This window comes from Halichoeres trimaculatus, unplaced genomic scaffold, assembly GCF_033239565.1.
Source record: "Halichoeres trimaculatus isolate MK-OKI-2021-1 unplaced genomic scaffold, fHalTri1.1 fHalTri1_scaffold_8, whole genome shotgun sequence".
Taxonomy (NCBI): domain Eukaryota; kingdom Metazoa; phylum Chordata; class Actinopteri; order Labriformes; family Labridae; genus Halichoeres; species Halichoeres trimaculatus.
The window spans coordinates 4,777,263-4,801,802 of record NW_027437186.1 but is presented as its reverse complement, the minus strand read 5'-3'; the positions used below and the strand labels follow the sequence as shown (position 1 = coordinate 4,801,802).

Below are 24,540 nucleotides of genomic sequence, written 5' to 3'. Positions count from 1 at the left end.
GTTGAGGACGAGTAGGTAAACTGCTTTCCACATAACCGACACACAGCCCGGTCTTTGTTTTTAATTTTCCCGTCAATGGCGTAGAACCCAAAATTTCCCACACAAAACTTCCACACAGTGCTCCTCAGATGATTGGGTGTTATTATTGAACGTCGTCCACTGTGGTTTTCTGCGTCTTCCATTTCTATCGAACTATACTTCACTCTTTGGTCACTGAGGTCAAGAGAGAAGTTCATACGTGATGGAACTGTCAAGCTTTGCGGACAGCGCCCTCTGCTGGATGAAAGGGTTCACTGCTCCAGGCGCTCTGATGAGCTGCTGAACCCAATATTTTACATTCTAATATGTATTTACTAATCGGTTACGGATATTTATCCCCATGTTCGATTGGTTATTCGAATATCGAACATAAAGTGACAGCCCTAGCTTAAATATGTTCCCGATGATAACAAAGTCCACAAGAATTACAGCAGGGAGTGCAATCATCATAGACAACATTTTATTGCTTCCCCTGTGAAGCGTGACTGCTTCACCTGCTCTACCGATTTATTTTTAGCTTAGGAGCTAGGACGTCAGCATGACAACTGAACTCGCATACAACTTAAAAAGCCTGGACACTACCAGAACTGTTTATTGTGACGGCTGCCTGGCACTCTCTCTACCGAAAAACAGGTGAATAACTTAGAAGACATCCGCCGGCTGTCTGATGAGCCAAAAAAAGAAGGATAACATGCTAAACAGCTACATCGACTTGGCAGCTTTTCAGTCGAAGAAGATCCTGGCTATTCAGTCAGATATTTCTGAAACCTTACTGTGGGATCCCGTGCGCCCTCGTCCGTACTCTTGCACCACACCCAACCCTCCTGGAAAGAAAAAGTTTAGGTAGACTGTCCAGGTCCTCTCCACCGCTGCCCTTCTCCAATTCCTATGCTGCACTGCATGACGTGGCTATGGATGATCCAGACGAGGCTCGACTGTCCTGTCCGGGTCCTGTCCGAGCACCAACAGATCCCCTCCGCTGCTCACCTGACCCTGCTCAGCAAGCCTATGCTCCTGTCACCTCCACCTGTAGCCGCGGCTGCTGCTGCCTGTCCCGCTACATTCACCACCTCTTTCACCGCTGTGCCCGCTGTGACTGATTCCACTCCGTCCACTATGATCTCTAGTCGGCTAGCTGATCGGATCCCTGTCTCACCCTCAAAGGTGTTGATGGAGTGACTGACCTACCAGCTGTCCATTCCACAGATGGACTGCTGCGTGAACCCCGGAGTCGGCTCTCCTCTGCGCACCGCCGGAGGCTGCTGATGGCAGCTGTGAACAGACGCTCCACTGGACTCCCTAGCCCTCAGCCGGCTCATGAGCAGCTGCAGCTGAGCAGTTCCACTTTTTCTCAGGATTTACCTGCTCGGACTGCCACTCCCCCATCTCCTCCTTGGGATTCACCTGCGAAAACCACCGCTCTTCCATGTCGCTCCGACGTAACCTCTACGGTCAGTACACAGTTACTTTCTCCACATCCACTCTTCTCACCCTCCACCCTGATAATCGGCAACTCCATCATAAGAAATATTAGGTTTTTTGATGCCACAACGCTCTGCTTTCCCGGAGCTACTGTCCCAGTCATTACTGAAAAACTCCTGGAAATTTTGCCTTCTCTCCCTATCTCTGTCACTCGTCTCATCATTCCTATTGGCATCAATGACACTTCTCGTCAACACTCAGAAGTGAAGAGGGACCACTTTCTCCAGCTGTTCAACTTTTTGAAACAAACTGGCAAATCTATCTTTGTGTCAGGCCTGACTGCCCCGCTGCTCAATGCTGCTCATTTCAGCGGAGCCCTTTCCCTGCACTACTGGCTGCAATCTGCCTGTAGGGCTCATGGCTTGACTTTTATCAACAATTTTAATGTTATCTGGAACCGCAGCTCTCTTTTCAGGATGGACGGGCTTCACCCGAACAAAGCTTGCTCCCAGTTACCATCCATCCATCCATCTTCTACCGCTTATCCATGGTTGGGTCGCGGGGGCAGCAGCCTAAGCAGGGAAGCCCAGACTTCCCTCTCCCTAGCCACTTCTTCCAGCTCTTCCCGGGGGGTCTCGAGGCGTTCCCAGGCCAGCTGAGCGTCATAGTCCCCCTAGCGTGTCCTAAGTCTGCCCCGGGGTCTCCTCCCGGTGGGACGTGCCCTGAACACCTCACCAGGGAGGCGTCCGGGAGGCATCCTTACCAGATGCCCAAGCCACCTCATCTGGCTCCTCTCAACGCGGAGGAGCAGTGGCTCTACTCCAAGATCCTCCCGGATAGCCGAGCTTCTCACCCTATCTCCACCCTACAGAGGAAGCTCATTTCGGCCGCTTGTACCCGCGATCTTGTTCTTTTGGTCACTACCCAAAGCTCATGACCATAGGTGAGGGTGGGAACGAAGATCGACCGGTAAACAGAGAGCTTTGCCTTCCGGCTCAGCTCCCTCTTCACCACGACAGACCTATGTAGAGTCCACATTACTGCAGACGCTGCACCGATCCGCCTGTTGATCTCTCGCTCCATCCTTCCCTCACTCGTGAACAAGACCCCGAGATACTTAACTCCTCCACTTGGGGCAGGATCTCGTCCCGACCTGTAGAGGGCACTCCACCCTTTTCTGGCTGAGGACCATGGACTCAGATTTGGAGGTGCTGATTCTCATCCACGTGAGGGTATAGAGCTGGTCCACAGTTCCACGGCCAGGACGAAAACCACATTGCTCCTCCTGAATCTGAGGCTCAACTAACCTACGCACCCTCCTCTCCAGTACCCCCGAATAGAACTTACCAGGGAGGCTGAGGAGTGTGATCCCCCTGTAGTTGGAACACACCCTCCGGTCCCCTTTCTTAAAAAGAGGGACCACCACCCCGGTCTGCCAATCCAGAGGCACTGCCCCCGATGTTGCAAAGGCATGTCAACCACAACAGCCCCACAACATCCAGGGCCTTAAGGAACTCTGGGCAGATCTCATCCACCCCCGGGGCCCAGCCATCAAGGAGCTTTTTAACCACCTCGGCGACTTCAACCCAAGAGATGGGAGAGCCCACCGCATCATTCCCAGACCCTGTTTCCTCCAAGGAAGGCGTGCCGGTGGGATTGAGGAGGTCTTCGAAGTATTCCTTCCACCGATCCACAACATCCCGAGTCGAGGTCGGCAGCGCACCGTCCCCACTGAACATAGTGTTTACAGTTCACTGCTTCCCCCTCCTGAGATACCGGATGGTGGTCCAGAACCTCTTTGAAGCCGTCCGGAAGTGGGGGCACGACTACAAAGTCGAACTCCGGCCTAGGGTGTCCTGGTGCCAGGTGCACATATGGACACCCTTATGCTTGAACATGGTGTTTGTTATGGACAACCTGTGACGAGCACAGAAATCCAGCAACAAAGCACCACTCGGGTTCAGATCGGGGGGGCCGTTCCTCCCAATCACACCCCTTCAGGTCTCACTGTCATTGCCGACATGAGCGTTGAAGTCTCCCAGTAGGACCAGGGTATCCCCAGATGGAGTACTCTCAAACACTCCCTCCAAGGACTCCAAAAAGGGTGGATACTGAGCTGCTATTTGGACCAAAGCCACAAACAACAGTCAGGATCCGTCCCCCCACCCGAAGGCGGAGGGAGGCTACCCTCTCGTATACCAGGGCAAACTCCAACGTACAGGCACCGAGCCGAGGGGCAATGAGTATCGCCACCCCTGCCTGCCGCCTCTCACCATCGGCAACTCCAGAGTGGAAGAGAGTCCAACCCCTCTCGAGAGGGCTGGTTCCAGAGCCCTTGCTATGTGTCGAGGTGAGACCGACTATATCTAGCCCGAATTTCTCAGCCTCGCGCACCAGCTCAGGCTCCTTCCCCGCCAGAGAGGTGACGTTCCACATCCCTAGAGCTAGCTTCTGCAGCCGAGGATCAGTCCGCCAAGGTCCCTGCTTTCGGCTGCCGCCCAACTCACTTCGCACTGGACCCCTATGGCCCCTCCTGCAGGTGGTGAGCCCACAGGAAGCTCCCAGTTACTAACATTGAATATACAGCACTCTGTGCAGTTTACCCCACATGACTGACTGTTTACACCTGCCGTTTTCCCCACCGCTGACTACACCTCCCACTCTACAGTTAAACCAGAGTCAACTTGTTCCTTCACCAGCGCCCCTTGCCGTCCACCTATCAGCTCCTCCGCTACTTCAGAGCTCACAAACTCTTCTTGCTCACCCTGCTGGCCTTATGCCACATTTCCGCATTCTGTGTCCACCTTTTCAATAGAGCCAATTTTTGCTGACTGTAATAGGATATGCAGCAAATTCACTGTAACATCCGCTAATCTGTCCCATTTGATAAATATTCAGCTGTCCCTCCACTTCACTCCCCCAGATCTCCTCATCACCTGAAACTGGCACTGTTTAATACCAGGTCTCTCAATAAAAAAAAAGCCTCATTCTACATGACTTCATAACGGACACTAACCTGGATCTCCTCTGCATCACTGAAACCTGGTATAAATCCCTGGATTATTTCCTACTAAATCAAACCACACCCCCTGGCTTCACATACATTGACAGACCCCGTCAGGAGGGGAGAGGAGGTGGTGTTGCTGCTGTTAACAGGATGGACATCGACTCAACCACCATCTCCATCCTTACAGCTCCCTCATTTGAGCACATTGCTTTTAAACTCTCTGGTTTCACTTCCCCCACATTGCCCTGACCTATTGCCCCCCGAGCTGAACACTTCATTCCTTACAGACTTCTCGGACTTTCGAACGCATCTACTTGCCATCTCATCCTCCATTCTTCTCCTTGGGGATTTCAATTTCCACATTGATGACACCCACTGTAAATCTGCAAACGTATTCATGGACCTGCTTCAACTTCACCCAGCACGTTAACTTTCCCACCCACAGCCACGGGCACACTCTGGACTTAGTCTGCTCCACTGGTCTTCAGATTCATCACCTGGAAAGTCATAACCTCAACATTTCTGATCATCTGGCTGTAACCATGGACATTGATACCCCTCTTCTTGCCCCTAAACAAAAACGCAATATCTCCTTCAGAAATACCAAATCACTCTCCCTCCCAGGTCTCTCCGCTTTAATCACCAGTATCACCACTGCCTCCCTAATGTCCCTGTCTGACTGTCCCTCAATACTTTTACTCCACTACAACAATACTCTCTCCCATTGTCTCAATCAGTTAGCCCCCATCAAACCTAAAACTGTCTCCTTCACTCACTCTGCCCCTTGGTACACCCCTGAACTCCATAAAATGAAATCCTGGAGGCGCCAGCTTGAAAGACTCTACAAGAAATCCAGTTTAACAGGTCATCACCAGGCTTATCTAGACCACCTACAACAATATAGTAAAGCTCTCAACTCGGCCCAGTCCACATACTACTCTCATCTTAACCACTCTGGCTCCTCCAACCCCGGGACTCTCTTCTCCACAATAAACAAACTCCTTCAACCAAAGGACAACATCTCTTCATCCTTCACAGTTGATAAATGTAATGACTTTCTTTCCTTTTTTTTAGAAAAAAAAATGACACAGTTTATAACAGCTTCACCACTCTTTCCACTCTCCCTACTCTCTCCACTGCCATGCCTGTCTCTCTTTGCCATAACTACCGCCCATTGTCTAACTTCACCCTCATGACTTCAGCTGAACTGTTCTCCATCACTGCTGACATGAAAAATTCAACATGTGTTTTGGATCCCATCCCACTCCTCCCTCAAGTCTGGTTCAGTTCCCAGCCTCAAACTCGCAGCCATAACCCCCATCTTGAAGAAACCCGGACTCCAGCCTGACAACATGTGCAACTTTCGACCCATCTCAAACCTCCCCTTTCTGTCAAAAATCTTGGAACGTACCGTTGCCTGTCAAATCAAGGCCCACCTCACATAACATACCCATTTCGAACCATTTCAATCCGGCTTCCGTCTATAGCACAGCACAGAAACAGCCCTGCTCAAAATCACTAATGATCTACTCCTGTCCTCTGACTCTGGCCACCTCAACATTCTTCTCCTCCTCGACCTTACTGCTGCATTTGACACCATAAACCACACTATTCTGCTGTCCCGCCTGGAACATACCATCAACATCACTGGAACTGCACCAGCCTGGCTGAAATCTTACCTCACTGACCGTCAACAGTTCATTTACATTAACAACTGTTCCTCTCACACCGCTCCTCTGACTCAAGGCGTCCTCCAGGGTTCAGTGCTTGGTCCCCTTCTTTTCATAATATATCTGCTCCCCCTTGGTGACATTATCCACCATCATGGCCTTCATTTTCACTGTTATGCAGATGACATCCAGCTATACATTTCCACCAAAGCCATAACCCCAGACACACACTCCTCAGTTATAAACTGCCTCACTGACATAAATATTTGGATGAATCACAACTTTCTATCACTCAACTACAACAAATCTGAACTCATAATCATTGGCCATAAATCCCTCACCAACCCCATCCAGGACTTCGGTATCACTTTCAACAACTCCCTTCTATCTCCCTCACCTCACATCCGTAACCTTAGTATCATTTTTGACAGCAACCTTTCTTTTCACCACCACGCCACTCAGCTCACTAAAACAGCCTTTTTCCATCTTAGAAACACAGCCTGCCTCCGTCCATTCCTCTCCTTTTCTGCTGCTGAAAAATGTATTCATGCATTCATCACAACATGCTTAGACTACTGTAACAGCATCCTTTATGGTACATCATCCAAAGTCCTCCATAAACTACAGTACATTCAAAACTCTGCTGCACACCTCCTCACCTGCACCCGCTCCCATGACCACATCACCCCCATCCTCCAAAATCTTCATTGGCTTCCCGTCCCCTTCCGCATACAGTTTAAAATTCTCTTCCTCGCCCATAAAGCCCTCCACCACCAGGCCCCAACCTCCCTCCCGTAACCTCCATTCCTCACACACCAGCTTCCTGTCTCCCCCTCACAGAACCAAGCTCCATACCTGGGTGCGATTTATCACTTTCCACTGGGACATTTCCCAATAGGATGAAAACAGCCAAAGTCATTCCACTATACAAAAATGGTGACAGGCATGTCTTTAAATTACAGACTGGTATCATTGCTTCCACAATTTTCAAAAATTCTTGAAAAATTCTTTGTAAACAGACTGGACAATTTTCTAAACGGGTACTATATTTTTAGTAGTAGTCAGTATGGGTTCAGGGCAAATCATTCCACATCAATGGCACTTATGGATCTGGCTGATGAAATAACCACTGCCATAGACAGAAAACAGTTTTTAGAAAGCGTTTTTGTAAATCTGAAGAAAGTTTTTGACACCATAGACCACATCATTCTTTTTCAAAAACTATACAAATATGGTAACAGAGAGGTGGCACATCAATGTGTAACCAGCTACTTAGAGAATAGAAATCAGTTTGTCCAAATAAATAATGTCAAATCAGACATTCGTAATATAACTTGTGGAGTGCCTCAGGGGTCAGTTTTGGGACCAAAGTTGTTCATTTTATAAATTAATGACATTCACGCTTTATTCAGAGAACTTGCAGCGCGTTTCTTTCACACAGAAACACCGCTAAATAAGGCTCTAGTTCTCATCGTATCGTAAAACGGCGCTACCTCCGCTGCAGAGCCACAGCTGGCTACGAGGCACTCACCGCTTAGTGTATCAGTATATGTGCCCGTGGCGTGCCAGATATAAACAAACACAGGTAGTCTGCCAGGATGAATTATGTAATAACAACATAAAGATGAGTGATTATGAGAGTGAGGACAACCTACTGTTCATTTTGCAAGCAAAGTGAAGCGTGAATGCAGACTGATATCAGATTTTTTCGGTGGGAGTCCATTTATTTGTGTTTTTGGTCAAGTAAAATATGGCCCTGTCTGAGTGCAGAGGAAACCGGCAGAGGAGCAGGGAGGGGGTGTTTGGTGCGTGCGCTCTGGGCTTCTGCTGCACAAAATCACTGCTGTAGGGGTAATTTCTGCCCTAAACCTTGTGATAGGACCCAACTTGTTCCATCCCGGAATATCACTTTTAAGTGAAAAAAAAAATCATTTGACCATTTGATCATTTGATTATGCTGCAAATAACTGCCACCTACAGGCTTGTACCATAAGCATGGATAATAAGAAATTAAGACAACATGGAGCGACACCAAGCTAATGAGCCGTGTGCGGCTCCAGAGTTTAGACAGTAGATGAGGCCGCTCTACGTCCTCCACTTAGGTCTATTAATATCACAAACAGTCCTCCTTCATTTTCATTTTCTCCGATCAACGAACATGCTGGGAATGGTGCAAGGGTAACTGAAATATTTGAGAGTCACAGAATTAAAGCATTACTTTGAGTGTCAAATAATATCTGCAGAATACCCAATTATATATTATAGTAGTATCTGAAGAAGGCCGCAGTTAGGGAAAATAACTGAGTGCACAGTTACAGAGTACCCGCTTCTTTAACAGATATTGCAGTTATGGAAACAGTAAAATTGGACTCAAACCGAGTTGTATAAGTGAATATGTGATATCACTCTAAGGTGGTAACCCCTCGGCCTTCATCAGTGATCCATCCCAATAAATGGCAAATGTAAATCCCACTTTAGCCAAAAGGCAAACTTATCAGGAGGGATGTTGTCTATGGGTGCATCTCAAAGCAAGAAACTGCACCCTCCTCTTTCCCCCATGGCACCCAAAGTACTTTCTAAGCCGCCATGTTAAAGGACGTCTCACAGAGTTAAATGTGCTCAGGGAAGATTGATGGAAGGAGTGACAAGTGAGGAGACACAAGAGCTGGCTTAGCGGAAGTCCTTTTACCTACAGACCTAAATACCATCATAAAATCAATAAAACAGAGGCTCAATACCCAGTTCTTATAGCTGTTTGGGTCAGAGTTGACATCCCACCAAAAACAAACAAACAAAAAAAAAAACTTGTATAAAAAAGATGGAATAGAAATATTGGTGATTGGTTATTTCTCTCATTTATTTTCCTGTTGATTCTCCTTTTATTTGTGGAGAGAATTTATGTCTGGGAGAAAAGTCAGTCAAGAATAAGAACATTGATAAAACACTTGTTTCATTTCCTTTAGAGTTCAGAAAGTTTTATTTATGAGCATGTTAGTAAAGGATAATACAATTTCTATTTTCCCTGAGAGCTAATACAACATTAATATCTAGTGTTCCTGAGACACAATAAACCAATTTATAGAAGTTCCAGAGTTCACAATCAGATAGGAACAAGATAAAGGCTAAATGATTAAGAAATAATAATATAATGACGCATTTTACTGGTAATGTGACCTGTGGGCTTCTAAAAGGGACACAGTGTAAACAGAGAGCAGGTTTTCTTCATGTTATAAGGAACAGACAAAGCTCTGTTACTGTTTATATATAACGAGAGCTATTAAAGTGCACATGTACAGATGAGGTTTGGTTGAGACTATGTATGTTACTGTTGATTGTGGGTTGATGGTTGTGTGGAGTAAATGGTTGGGTTGAAAGTTATGAGGGATTGTTTTTAATGGACTGTAAAGCACTTTGTGCTACATGTTTATGTATGAAAAGCACTTGATAAAGTTGTATTCTTTCATTAAAAATGTAATATTAAATATAAATAAAATCTTTAAATAATGTCAAAATTCTTCCAGAAACAGTCACCTAAACTTGGTTATCCACTCACTTAATTACCAGTTCTTAATTACCAGCAGAGGTTTCCCTACACCTGTGAAAAAGCATGAGTACTTCATGACATCATGAAACTTTAAAATGGAGCAATCAGCACAAAGGTGGCAGTCATGGAAACTGCTTTAGCAGCTAGCTAATAGTATGTGCATGCTTTGGGTTTTTGGGCTGTGAGGATTACGAGTTTTGAGCTTGGGGGACTAAGCTATCACCAACCGTGGAACCAGGAAACAGGGAGACTGTGTTTCAAGGGCAATGAGACGTCCTATCCTGCAGAGCGTTGTACAAAGCAATGTGTTTTAGTGTCACCTGATTACCTCTGGATCATCTGTCAGTCAGCTCTAACAGCTGTTTGTGTGCCTGCACATGTGCGCTGTAATAACTCTGATAAAACAATGACAGTAATAGAGCTTTGACTGTTTTCTTTGACCTGTTTTACACTTTTACACAAAGAAAACCTTCATTCTGTTTATTCTGTGTCCCATTTAGAAGCACAAAGGTCACATTACCCGTAAAATGCGTCAATATTTGATTATTTATTAATCATTTAGCCTTTATTGCGTATCTGATCATGAACTCTGAAACTAATCATAAAACCTGATTTATTGTGTCTAAAGAACACTGGATATAGGTTATCTAATAGTTCTCAGGGAGCATAGAAATTGCGTTACTCTTGACTAATATACTCATGAATGAAACTTTAAGAACTCTAAAGGAAATGAAACATGCTTTTTTTTTCCTTTTTTTTCTTAGTCTTAACAGACTTTTTGTTTTTGTTTTTTTCTTCAAAAAATAAATTCTCTCCACAAATAAAAAGAGAATCAACAGGAAAATAAATGAGAGAAATAACCAATCACTAATTTTTCATCTTTTTTATATGAGTTTTTTCATTAGATGATGAATCTGACCAAAAAAGTTATAAAACCTGTTTTTTCTTATAATTTGCCTAACTTTGCATTTAAGGGATACAAAAAAGATAAATAAAATAAAATAATGAAAAAAAAATAAACGTCTTGTTTTTTTTCCAGTTGTGGAAGGCAGGATTTAAATCAATAGTTATAATATTATAGTTCTTAGGGCTTCTGTGGTCAAGGGGTGGAGTTGGTGTTTTTTCAATCAAGGTCAAGGGTTGGAGGTGTGTGGATGGGTCTGGATGTGACAGATAAAACTGATGGTTTCTTTAATAGAAGTCTCTACCATCCGTGTGTGGATTGGTGAAAGACACAAGCAATGTAAAGCGCTTTGAGTAGTAAGTATTTGACAAATATATAAGTGCTGGTCCATGAACCATGTTGTGAGGATTATTTCTTCTTCTTTTTTTATATTTTATGTGCTTCATTACAATGATGTGGTTTATCATGTGCCTTAGCTGCTTTGCTGTAAGTACTTATACTCTATATGTGAGAGTAAAAAGTTCTCCTCTACATCACCTTTTAACAGTAACCAGTGGGTTCCCTGTGTCACAATAAAAGTAAACATAAAGCTCTCTCTGGTTGTAAAGTTAAAAAAAATAGTATCTTAAAATAATTAGGGCTGGGCAACGATTAAAACTTTTAATCGTAATTAATTGCATGATTTCCCTGATTAATCATAATTAATCGCATTGCGAAAGTGCCATAACATCTGTCATGCAAACACTAAATCAGTACTTATTATACAGTTGAAGTGGCAAAATTCAAAAAACCCAAAATAACAAAACACAAATGGTTTCCAATAACCTCTCCAGGGTTTGATTTTACCACGTGGAGAAACAGGAGCAGTTCATTTCAACGCACAGACCTTTCCAAAAAAGGATCCTTCGAGAGTTGTTATGTGGGAAACGAAAATCAACGTTTATTGTACATCTGACCTAAAAACCTAAATACAATTAAACTTTCTTTTCATAGGTCTTAAGGCCTACGGTCAATGACGGTATGCCTTCTCTCCCGTCTCTCTCCCCCAGGCGAGCTCTGCCCTCCCACTTATCACCTCACCTGGGGAGGGCGTGCACACAAGAAAGCAATTAGTGCAAAAAGTAAAGCATGACCAAGTGTGGCTCCTACAACAGTAATAGTTAAATCACATACTTAGTGCAAATCAAATTTACAAAATGTAAATACAAAATTTAAGCTTATTGCCACTGTCAGGGCATTAAAGTGATACTCCGGGATGGAACAAGTTTGGTCCTATCACAAGGTTTAGGGCAGATGACCCCTACAGCAGTGTTTTTGTGCAGCAGAAGCCCAGGGCACTCGCACCAAACACCCCCTCCCTGCTCGTCAGCCGGTTTCCTCTGCACTCAGACGGGGCCATATTTTACTTGACCAAAAACACACTTGACCACTGAAAAACTCTGATATCGGTCTGCATTCACCCTTCACTTTGCTTGCAAAGTGAACGGCAGGTCGTGAGAAATTTCAGGGCATTGCTTTCACACAGAAACACCGCTAAATAAGGCTCTAGTTCTCATCGTGTCTCTTTGTCCTGGCAGACTATCTGCATTTGTTCATATCTGGCACGCCGTGCGCGGACTGATACACTAAGCGGCGAGCGCCTTTAAAGCAGAATTAATGCGTTAACTCGCCCAGCACTAAAAATAACAATATTAGTATATATATATATATATATATATATATATATATATATATATATATATATATATATATATATATATATATATATATATATATAAATATATATATATATATATATATTGGTCAAATTTATTTATTTGAAACTGGATAAAGTCATGAAATCTTAAGTCAGTCTGAGCAAATAATTTTTTTTTTTTTAAGACAAAACTGTCAAATTGGTCAAATTTGACTGGAACACAAGTTATGGGTTAAGACTAAGAAAAAAAAAATATCTTGTTGCATTACCTTTAGAGTTCATAGAGCTTATTCATGAGCATGATAGTCAAGAATAATACAATTTCTATTTTCCCTGAGAGCTAATAAATAACTAATATCCAGTGTTCCGCAAACACAATAAACTAGGTTATATGATAAGTTCCAGAGTTCACAATCAGATAAGCGCTATATAAAGGCTGAATGATTAATCAATCAAACAATGACGCATTTTACTGGTAATGTGACCTTTGTGCTTCTAAAAGGGACACAGACTAAACTTCTTGGGAACATGTTTGTTAAATAGGTTAAAAACACAGCTGTGAAACAGAGGATGGCCACTAAAAGCAATGTACAGCTGTCATTTCATGTTTATGTCCTGGTCTGTCACAGTCTGGTCAGTGTCCACGGGTAATGCAGTCATGAGCAGAGTGTGACAGTTGTGTGTTTAAACTCCTCTCTGGGTACGCGCAGTATTTCTCCACTGAAAATTATTCACCTAATATCTGAGACCTTTCTGATCTCTTCTATCCACTCACTGCAATTTCACAAAACTGGGAGCTGTTTACTATCTGTCAAAGTGATGATTCATTCATTCATTCATTCCCTGAACCGCTTATCCTGTCCAGAGTTGCGGGTGGCTGGAGCCTATCCCAGCTGTCATTGGGCAAGAGGTGGGGTACACCCTGGACTGGTCACCAGTCAATCGCAGGGCTGACACAGACAGACAGACAACCATTCACTCACACACTCACACCTACGGGTAATTTAGAGCGACCAGTTAACTTGATAATCATGTTTTTGAACTGTGGGAGGAAGCTGGAGTACTTGGAGAGAACCCACGCATACACAGGGAGAACATGCAAACTCCACACAGAAAGGCCCACCAGCCAAGTTGGGAATCCAACTATTGACCTTTATGCTGTGAGGCTGCAGCAACTGTTGTGCCACCATGCAGCCCCAAAGTGATATTAAGTTAGAAAATGCATTTTTTTGGTGGTTAACTCCCCATGCCGGTTGTCAAACCATTATTCTCCGCAGTGCTTCTGCACTCAAGTTGTGAATGCATCATAATCCCTCTATACTGGCAAAGACAATTAAAGTCACTGTTATTATTCATTTTTTATTCATTTTTAGTATTATCTTGCATTTCTGTGCTGTACAGTTTTGTTACCCATTAAAAAAAGCAATAATGGTCTTATAGGTAGTTTCACCAGTATAGGTAGGAAATCACCAGTGTCATCCCATATGCGCAGACCTGTCAGCCTTCCTCACACTGTGATTATCTATATTCAAGAAACCTCAGCATACGCCTTTTCTTTTTTTTTTCTTTTTCCTTTTTCTTTTTAGGGGGGTGAGACGAGACAAGAATTTATTACAAAAGGACAAAGCAATATGCCAAACATTATTGATATTCATTGAAAAAGGAGTAAACAGCCATGCTGCAATGCAGCAAGTCACTCCACACTGATGCAAAAGTTGGGTTTAAGATGAGGACTAAACCGGGCCCAGGTGTATCCCATCATTTCCCAATGACCCCACCAATGTCTGGCCCTGTACCAAAAAACATAACCGGCAAAACGGCAACACCTAGTGGTCTGGAAGGGTCCTCACCCACCCATATAAGACACAATCTAAAAGAGATAGGTACTCTGTGCTAACCCCTTACACTTTAGACCATTAACATGAATTACCACTCAATCTAAACTGAGCAAAAACATTTTCTAAATTGCATATTGCATTATTCTATCTACACTATACTTAAGTCTAGGCTTAAAAAAAAAAAAAAAATCTGTGCTGACCGTAAACTCTTCCAGTCATCCAGCCTCTACTCTGCACAGCAACTCCAGGGCCTGAAGAAGCATTAAGAGTAACAGAGCATAGACATAGGAACCAGAGAATCTACATTTCAAAGTCCGACAAACCTGCCTTCTAGAGAGCTCTAGACAAAGCATTGGCCACAACATTATCTGAGCCTTTAATGTGGTGGATATCCAAATGCGTAGGTAGGTACAACATCCAATGCATCAACTGCAATTTGGGCAATGTACTGAGTTTAGAAACGTTTTGGGACTGTGGCCAATGTACACAACCAGAAGAACACTACAACCAGCAAAGCTGTCAAAATGTTTCAACGCCCTAATCAATGGCACAGTTTCCTTCTCAATCACAGAGTAATTTAAATGTAAAGAGTTTAACTTTTTTGAGAGGAAGACCAGATAAAACCCGTTCCCATCAGCAAATCAGTCAGAGGAGCTACCACAGAGAGACGTTCCAACAAAAACTGCGATAATGGTGGTGGGAACTGAGTTGGTGTGAAACCATCTGCTACCACATGTAGATGTAGCTCTGTGGAGAGTATGCTGGTGTTGTTTGTTTGCTGCTTCTCCAGCCGGGCTTTTGATTGTTAGTTTTCTGTGCTTTTTCTATAAGGAAAAGTTGCTCTTCTTACTGTATGAATTGTTCTAGCAGCGGTGGTTTGTGTTTTCTGCATCTCGGATCAAACGATTCACCAAACTTTTTTCTACTGGGTATATACCTGCTACTGACAACTTCTAGATCTTAACCTTGTCCCACCTGGGCTCTTTGGATCCAATCATCAACCATTGATCTGACGGATGACTTTTCTCCATTCAACCGCCACTCCACAAGCTTCGCACAGAGTTCCACTGAGGGAATTGCTGGCATGGCATTCTGCTATTCCATCTCATAACTTCGCTGACTAAAGACAGCTGTTACTCCTGGACTTAACATCCCCATCATTAACATACTCAGACTTCTCCACCTCCCACGCTACATTCACAGGAGGTCCGGTCGAAAATTCAGTACTCATTATAAGCCAAACTGCTCTGCTACAAACATCCCATCTCTTTGGTCACTCGTTGGACATATAATGCGTCATCAGAGCGCCACTGCTCCAGTCACTATCAGCTCAGGAGGCACTGTGAGATCCAGGGTGGCAAACACCGCAGGATCCCAGCACATTCACCTGGATAGAATTCATGGAAGGGATTACAGCCCCAGCGGAGTAGACTTAAGTGTTTTACGACCTGTACAGAGATTTACCCCATAGTCTTCATTCAAATTTAAACTTTACAACACCCAATCCATTAACAATAATTCCACCCTGATTTAAGAACACATCAGGGAGAAAGGATTGGACTTTATGTGTATGACAGAGACCTGGCACCAGCGGTTTACTACGCTTTCAATGGACACCCCCCCTGCATTCGGAAGTCCTCTCCAACTATAGACCCATTTCCAATCTTCCATTTCTTTCTAAAGTTCTGGAAAAAAACAGTTGCAGCTCAACTCCAGGATCACCTCAAAAAAAACCCAACCTGTATGAGAAGTTTCAGTCCGGCTTTCGCCCTGGCCATAAGCACAGAAACAGGTTGGTTGTGGCAGATACAGGTTCCCCATCTCTACTCATCCTACTGGACCTTACAGCTGCTTTTGACACAGTTGACCCCAACATCCTCCTTCACCGCCTGCAACACACTATTGGACTGTCCAAAATTGCACATAGCTGGTTATCAACAGAACTGGACACGTTGGCCTGGGCAGAACACGGTCCCATACCCATAATGTCACCTGCAGTGTTCCTCAGGGCTCTGTGTTGGGCCCCACTCTCTTTACTCTCTACCGTCTCCCTCTGGGTAAGCTCATTAGCTGGCATGAAGTTTCCCATAATTGCTTTGCCGATGACACCCAGCTTTACACAAGGACCAACCCCATTTCCACTTTACCTATGTCTGCAGTGACCACCTGCTTGGAGGAGATAGAGGCATGGATGAAGCTCAACTTCCTCCAGTTGAAGTGTAAAAAAACAGAAGCCATCCTAGTTAGAACACTACATCAGCTTCACCCCAGGCTCACACTGAATCCTGTGCGGGTCCGGTGCGGCTTCCGCATGTAATCCGTATCATTAAAATCACTGTTGTTGGCTCACATCATCCCTGTGCAATGTGAGTCCGGTTATGGGAGCGGTACGGCACAACGGAAACAATCCGCTAGAAGTCTATTATTCTGGGACACTGGAGAGGGTCTGCGTCAAGCTGAATGAAATATGATAAGCTATACAGGAAGTGAAATGCTAGGTGGCATGAAGATATGTTGTTTTTCCAAATAAAATCAGTGTATAAACAAATGTTACTTGACACTTATGTAACCACACATTTGGGCTGGTAGGAAATATAAACATCACATCACACTACTAGCTTCTACTCTCGCGGGTGCTGTTTCCGCACCCTGCACTGGTGCCAGACGCAACCTTCCAGCTGGAGCTTATACGAGTGGCAACTCACTCTTCCACCATACCCAGTGTCACCTTCTCCGGCCAAGCCATCCCCCTCTCCTCATCTGTCACCAACTCGGGTGTAAAAATAGACCCACAACTAACCTTTGACACCCACATCAGGCACTTCTGTAAGACCTCATTCTACCACCCCCGGAACATCTCCAAACTCTGTGATGCAGAGAAGCTCATCCCTGCCTTTATCTCCTCCAGGCTGGATTACTGTAATGCACTCTTTATTGGGATCTCCAGAAAACGCATCCAGACACTACAATACATCCAACAGTGCTGCCAGGATCTTTTTAAGGGTCTGCAAATATGAACGCATCACCCCCATTCTGAAAACTCCCCACTGCCACCCTGTCCCACTCAGGATTGAATACAAGGTCTCCCTCCTCACCCATCAATGCATCCACGGTCATGCCCTTCAGTACCTCAAGGAACTCCTCTCCCTCTAGACCTCTTCATGCCCCCTCTGTTCTGGAAACAAAAACCTCCTCAAAGCCCCCAAAACAAAGCTCCGCACCATGGGTGATCGGCCTTCTCCGAGGCTGTGGAACGCCTTTCCTGACCACCTGAGGGCCCCACAGACCATAGATACTTATAAACAGGACCTAAAGACTTACCTTTTAGAAAAGCTTTTACTCAGCTATAGACTCCCCCTTTAAATTTTAAATCTCATATCCTATCGTTTTATCTGTTGCTCTGTAGCACTTTGAGATTCTTCCAATATAAAGGGCTTTACAACTAAAATGTATTATCATTATTATTGTTGTTGTTGTTGTTGTTGTTCACCTGGACATTTCTTAATCGTGCTCACTTTAGCCTGAACTGCACACACCTTAACATGCCCTGCAACTTTACCAAGGTTGTTGATGTTGGCTCTGACCCAAAGATAAAAATTGCCAAGTGAGCTTCTGGAGATAAAGCAACTGTTCATAGACTATAAACATTAATAATAACAAGCAAAGTACAGCTCATGTTTTTATGTCAATGCAACAACCAGACTAGAAAAGCTGCATTTCTTGAAGGAAACAAATGCCAAAAATGCAATGCAAAGACAGTTGAGCGCTCTGAAAGGAAATGTGTCTTAAGAATTACCTAAAAAGGTAAAAAAAAAAAAAAAAAAAAAAAAAAAATGACTGCAAAGGTAAAAAGGGTAGTTAGGCATTAATGGTTTTAATAGAGCTGTATTTTAGCATGAAAAAATAATACAGCTACATGGGGAGCAGTTTGAAAGTGGACTATCAACCACGTACCAAGAATTTTACAAAAAAGAAAATTAATTATTGTTGGGTCTGTATTGTAAATCCTGGAAGCAAGCCCTACCATTTCAACATCCAAAGGTGTAAAGCTCTTGTTTGACCTCAATTGTCCCACTAGATAAGATAAACAAAGTACAAGGTGTGTTTTTTTATGTAAGGTAACAAACAGATAAAGCTTTATGTTCACTTGTATCTTGACACAGAGCACCCGCTGGTTACTGTGACAAGGTATTATATTTTACACAGAGTTGCTGTACTTACTCCGACTTCTGTTGTAACACTTAAGCTGCAGCATCCACTTCTGAACTTAAAATGGCCAGTTACCAGGGTAAGTCATGATTCTCAATTTATATCATTCGATGTATTCATTTTTCATTAGTTTATCTACACTGACCATGCTTGATCATGATACATCATGTATGTTTTGTTTCTTTACCCAAACTTTGCTCCTTGCTAACTTTGTTCAGAATAACTTTAAAACACTAAAAACAGTTTTCCGTTCAGACTAATCGTGGTCAACTGGCAAATGTAAAGGGCTATCTCATGATTGCACCTTTCATTTACATGAGTACCAAGACCGTTAGAAATGCGCTGCACGACTTAACTTATATGAACTTGTCCCTTTTAAGCTGCATTTGATGCAGGGCAAGTATAATTAAATGGGTTTGAACCAGTTAATAAAGCTTTGGTTAAACTGTGATATCAGCTAAACCAGGGGTTTTCAAAGTGTAAGACAGTGAGCCTCCCTTCAGAGGACATGAAGTCATTGCGGCCTCCCTTATTTTAATAAAACAAATACTGCTTCTAATAAATGAATAATCCACTCTGGTTTTAACCACAAAACTATAAATGTTTATTTTAAGCATTCTGTCCTAATACAGTCTCCCAAATTTTAGTTAAAATGGGTAAGAATTACATGAATTTAGGTCAATACCTATTTCTTCATTTATTATAATGACTACATGTACTTCAAACATCTAAATAAAATGAGATGACAGCTCTTAAGCCAAGAGAGAAAGCATATCTACTGTGGCAAAAAAGAATAAAAGATCAGTCAAAATGCAGTACTTAAAAAATTGTTTGATTACAGATCAATCACACACAGAGCTGTTTTTAGCATCTACTAAACTCTTGTTTAAGGCGACCATTTAGAACAGCTTTTTAAACACAAATAGATTACAAATTCACAGTAAAAAAGCCACACACTGAGGCCTTGGAGAATCCAGTCTTAGAAAATCCCAACTTCCCAACCGTCGTTATCACTGTGCAAAATACGTAGGGTCTAGCGGGGTCTGAGCCCCCTAAATTGTTAGATGAGACTGGCTAAACTGCTCATCTGCAACATTTCCAGAGGTCTCTAAGAAGTGCATTTTGCCATATATTATTTAGCCGAGTTCATATGTTCACATGCGTGTGTATTTGTGGGCACATGCTTCTGAGGGATCCATGAGTGTCCTGTGTGGTTGCAGAGCAGAGCATGGTCGCGCGTTCACAACTCTCCTCCTCTCTCTATACAGGGCATGGCAAAGTTCCGTCCCGATGCACACTCAGACACACAAACACGTGCACACGCTCACAGAGAGACAAGCACTCTGTATGGCGGACAGCGTCAGAGAAAATAATAATGTAACCACGCGCGCTTGTTTCCATACTTTTTGCGCTCAGTGCTAATTCAGACATTTTGTCATTTGATTATTTTTTTGTGCTTTTTTTTGTTCCTCTTCTCATGCCTCCCCTGGAACTCTTTGGTGCCCCCCAGGGGAGGCGCGCCTCACACTTTGAAAACCACTGAGCTAAACTATTTATTTTATTTTTATGATGTCTATGCAGAAACAAACATTATGTTAACAAAATAATTTTACACACACACACACACACACACACACACACACACACACACACACACACACACACACACAAACACAAATATATCTAAAGATTAATTTGTCATTCAATGAATAAAGATTTTAGTTGTTATAAAAAATGAATAAAATGAATTTACTTTTGTTTTTACATTCACTTCTTAAGACTCTGTCTTCCGAATGAAGTTTGTCATCATCACAATGTGATATAGATTTAACATAAAGGAAGAACAAATTACTTTTCAAGTCTTCATTACGTAATCTTTTTTTTTATTGTTATTTTTTATTTAATCTGTCTCTTCTTGTTTCTCATTGTACTTTGTTTATTCCTTATACCAAAACATAATTAACTGTCTGCTGGTGGACAACTTTTCTGCAAGTTACTTTTTTTTTTAAAGAAGCTTATGGGGTGATTTCGAAATGAGCCTATGAGACAGTCCAAGAGGCCTGTGAAAATTAATTCATGTTCTACAGCTAATCCTGTTTCTTTTGGGTTGCGGTGGCTGGAGCCTATCTCAGCTGAGGGGGATGCACCTTGGACTGGTTGCCAGTCAATCACAGGGCTGATAGACAGAGATGGACAACCTTTCAAGAACACTCACACCTATGGGTAATTTAGAGTGACCATTTAACCTGATGAGCATGTTTTTGCACTTTGGGAGGAAGCCAGAGTACCTGGAGAGAACCCATGCATGCACAGAAAGGCCCACCTTGTCTGAATTGGGTTTCAAACTGGTGAACTTCTTGCTGTGAGGCAACAGCACAAACCACTGCACCACTGTGCAGCACCTGTATAAATGTGTTCCAGTTATGTGAAGATTAGAGAACTTTTCTTACATGGGGACACCAAATGAGAAAAAAGATGCAGAGTACACTGATCAAAACTTATCATGGGTTTGACCTATTTTTACCCAAAATAACTCTATCTAGTTGGGTTACATGCAAAAACTGAAACCTGAGTTGCTTTTTATTCGTAAAGAAGAAAAAAGGCCAATAGGACAGGGAAAATGTACTTGCATAGATTCTTAAAACAAGGTGTCTTGAAATAAGAATAACACCATTATTTTTTTTCCTACACAGAGTATGACTTTACATACCATGAGGAGCTGAGAATAGTGATGGTGGGGAAGACAGGAAATGGGAAGAGTGCCACTGGAAACACCATCCTGGGAAGAGAATGCTTTGAATCAAAGTTCAGTTCAAAGTCCCTAACCGTGGACTGTTCCAAGGGCCAAGGCACAGTGGATGGACAGAAGATGGCTGTTATCGACACCCCAGGTCTGTTTGACACCAGGTTCGGCATGGACAAGACAGCTAAAGACATCAGACAGTGCATCAGGTTGGCTCTTCCTGGTCCCCATGTGTTCCTGGTGGTCATCGGGTTGGGCAGATACACTGAGGAGGAGAAACAGACGGTTCAAAGGATTCAAGAGATCTTTGGCCAGGCTGCAGACAGATACAGCATGGTTCTCTTCACTGGAGGGGACCAGTTGGAAGATACCACCATTGAGAAGTTCTTGGCTGAAAGTCCAGAGCTTCAGCATCTTGTGGCCAGATGCAACGGCCAGTACCATGTCTTCAATAATAAGATAAAAGATCCCTCACAGGTGACTGTGCTGCTCCACAAGATCAGAAATATAGTTCAGAAGAACGGAGGGAGTCACTACACCAACCAGATGTTCCAAGAGGCTGAGAGAGCGATAGAGGAGGAGAAACAACGCATCCTGAAGGAGAAAGAAGAGCAGATCCACAAAGAAAGAGAAAAACTAGAGAGGGACATTCAGCATAAATGTGACAATGAAATAAAGAGAATCAACTTCCAATTCCAAGCTGACAGAGAGAGAGAATGGAATGAGAGTGAGAAGGAGAAACAACGCATCCTGAAATCGAAAGACGATCAGATGAGCAGAGACAGAGAAAAACTACAGAGGGAATTTCAGCAAAGATATGAGTATGAGATAAATAAAATCCATTACCAATACCAAGTTTGCAGAGAGAGAGAATGGAGAGAGGGGGTGGAGGAGAGGCAGCTTGTCTTGAGATGGAAAGAAGAGCAGATACGCATCGAGAGAGAAAAACTACAGAGGGAACTTCAGCAAAGATATGAAAATGAGATGTGGAGAATAGCTTTGCTTGATTTACAGAGACAGCTTGATTTACAGAGACAGCTTGATTTACAGAGACAGCTTGATTTACAGAGACAGCTTTTGATAAAGACAATCAATGACTTATTGATCAGAAATGCTGTAGCAGAGCATTAAGCAGCATATTCAATCATTTAATCAGTTGTATTTTTAAAATCATTAAATATTTCAGGATCATATTGAGCCTTGTGGATCATCTCGACTGTGTTTATTAGCAGAGAGAAAAGTTAAGGCGAGCACATTTTTTTTAGAAATCTGTTTTTCAATTTTATACTTATTTTACTGCCATAGAGAATGTGCTTTTTGTGTCAGCAAATAAAACATCCATCAGAAAAACAACAAAAAAATCCCAACATTTATCAATACACATATTAATGCTGTAAATTAATAATGTACTAATACGTGTTTTCAGTACAAAGTGCTTATGATCTTTGCATGGTTTAAAATAAAATAAATAGTTGATTTTAACACAAGTCCATTTCAGTTTTTTTTTTTTTTTTTTTTTGTAATGTTTGAGGAAGAAAATACTAAGTGCTCTTTAAGATTTGTTTCTGTAAACACAACACTTAATTTCAGTCAGGGGGTGAAGGGGGCGTCAATAAGTGTACATAGAGGAGAGAAACTGATCACAGATATGAAAGCTGTAGGTGCAATATTTAAAGCACCTAATATACAAAGTTATATGTAGATAGTTCTCTCTGAAAATACCATAAACAAACCAAATCATTCTAAGTAAATGCGACTCAGTTCAGTGTGACTTATATCTGTTGTTTTTCTCTCCATGCTGCATTTTTTGACAAATACCTATAAAAAATGTATGATTATACCACAGAGTTAATTATAGCCCAGAAAGTATTGTACGTGCTTTATTACTGAAAAAGTAATGCTGTATATAAATATTTACGCAGACAGTGTCTGTTGCTAGTTATTTTTATTGAAGTTTCACATTAGAAGTACGCACCATAAAGACCACAAAACATTAGAAAAACATGCTGCAAACACCACAACACAACAAAACACATTCGAAAATCGCACTGCGAAGACTACAACACAACACATTGGAAAAATGCGCTGCAAACACCACAAAACAACACATTAGAAAAACGTGCTGCAAAGACCATACAAATTATAAAAACATATTGCAAACACCAGAACACAACACATTAGAAAAATGTGCCGTAAACACCACAAGACAACACATTGGAAAAATGTGCTGCAAACACCACTACATTACACATTAGAAAAAGGCACCATAAAGACCACAACACAATACAACACAATAGGGGTGCAACTAACAATTATTTTGAATGTTGACTAATCTATTGGTAAGTTTTTCGATTAGTCGACTAATCACGATTGTTTCATGTTTCAACCTAATTTGGCCTTTAAAATGTGCAGACCTTTATAATTCAACATGTGTGTTGCATTTTCACTGCATTTACCCAGAGTTAGTTTCTCACCTCTGATTGGTCAGCCCTGTGTCATGTTTGTTTGTTTGTTTGTCTTAATTTCATCCATGATGACGTTAAAAAATATATAAGTCCTATACAAAAAAAAAAAAATCTCAAAATGAATGAAGCAGGTAACAGGGAAATGAAGTTGTTGTACGCAGTGTTGGACAGAACGCTTATTAGAGACTTTGGGCTTGTTTTCTAATGTTTATTTGTTTATTGGGGCTTGCTTTGCTCTCTGTATGATCCTGCCTGACTCTCTCCTAGCTCTCCATGACAAAGCGTTTAGTTTCATTTCTCTACATGCGCTATTTCACTCATGTCCACTCTGCCCCTCCTCCTCCCCGCTGAATGAGCGCTGAGTTTTGACACTAGTTTGTGACTCAGATCCTGAAAAACTGTCTGTAGCAGAGAGTGAAGGAGACTCTCTAAATCACGTTATCAGACGCTAAACTCTGAGAGCTGTCAGGCTATCCAAGCAGAGCCTCCATCAGCGCACAGCGCTCTCTGGGAGTGGAGATTTTTCCTCATCAATATTCCTCACGTATGAACTTAGTGATCTTTTCCCATAAAAGTATCCAATAACACAGCGCCTCATGCTGTGAACTGAAGTTACAAATGAGTATTACCCCCTGGTATTTGATTTCACCATGTGACAACGCCCTGCATAGACCACAATACAACACATTAGAAAAAGGCACCGGTAAGACCACAACACAACACATTGGAAGAACGTGCTGCAAAGACAACAATACAAAAATTTAGAAGAAAGCACTACAAAGACTACAACACAACACATTAAAAAAACATGCGGCAAACACCACAACTCAACACATTGGAATAAATGCGCCGAAAAACACCAAAACACAACACATAAGTTAAGGCACAACAAACACCACAACACAACACATTAGAAAAAGGTGCTGCAAACACCACTCAATCTCTTATCCACCCCACATTTCTGGTGTCCCTGGTTTCTTACAGCCTTTACTGTATTGACTTA

At 42.6% G+C, this 24,540-nt stretch overlaps 1 protein-coding gene across 1 annotated transcript; it reads left to right on the top strand.

The window, feature by feature from the left end:
• The first annotated feature begins 950 nt into the window (after window positions 1-950).
• On the top strand, window positions 951-23,888 carry LOC141795207 (uncharacterized). The gene is made up of 4 exons (XM_074676016.1): window positions 951-1,131; window positions 1,246-1,490; window positions 21,013-21,927; window positions 23,805-23,888. The coding sequence occupies exons 1-4, from the start codon at window positions 951-953 to the stop codon at window positions 23,886-23,888; spliced, it is 1,425 nt and encodes a 474-aa protein (XP_074532117.1).
• Window positions 23,889-24,540: the final 652 nt, after the last annotated feature.

Bases quoted from the DNA above. Each gene is read 5' to 3' on its own strand.
- LOC141795207 (XM_074676016.1), top strand. From the start codon at position 951: ATGGATGATCCAGACGAGGCTCGACTGTCCTGTCCGGGTCCTGTCCGA. The intron at 1,132-1,245 runs GTGACTGATTCC...TCCATTCCACAG, and splicing joins CTTTCACCGCTGTGCCCGCT to ATGGACTGCTGCGTGAACCC. The intron at 1,491-21,012 runs GTCAGTACACAG...CATTATTTTTTT, and splicing joins GCTCCGACGTAACCTCTACG to TCCTACACAGAGTATGACTT.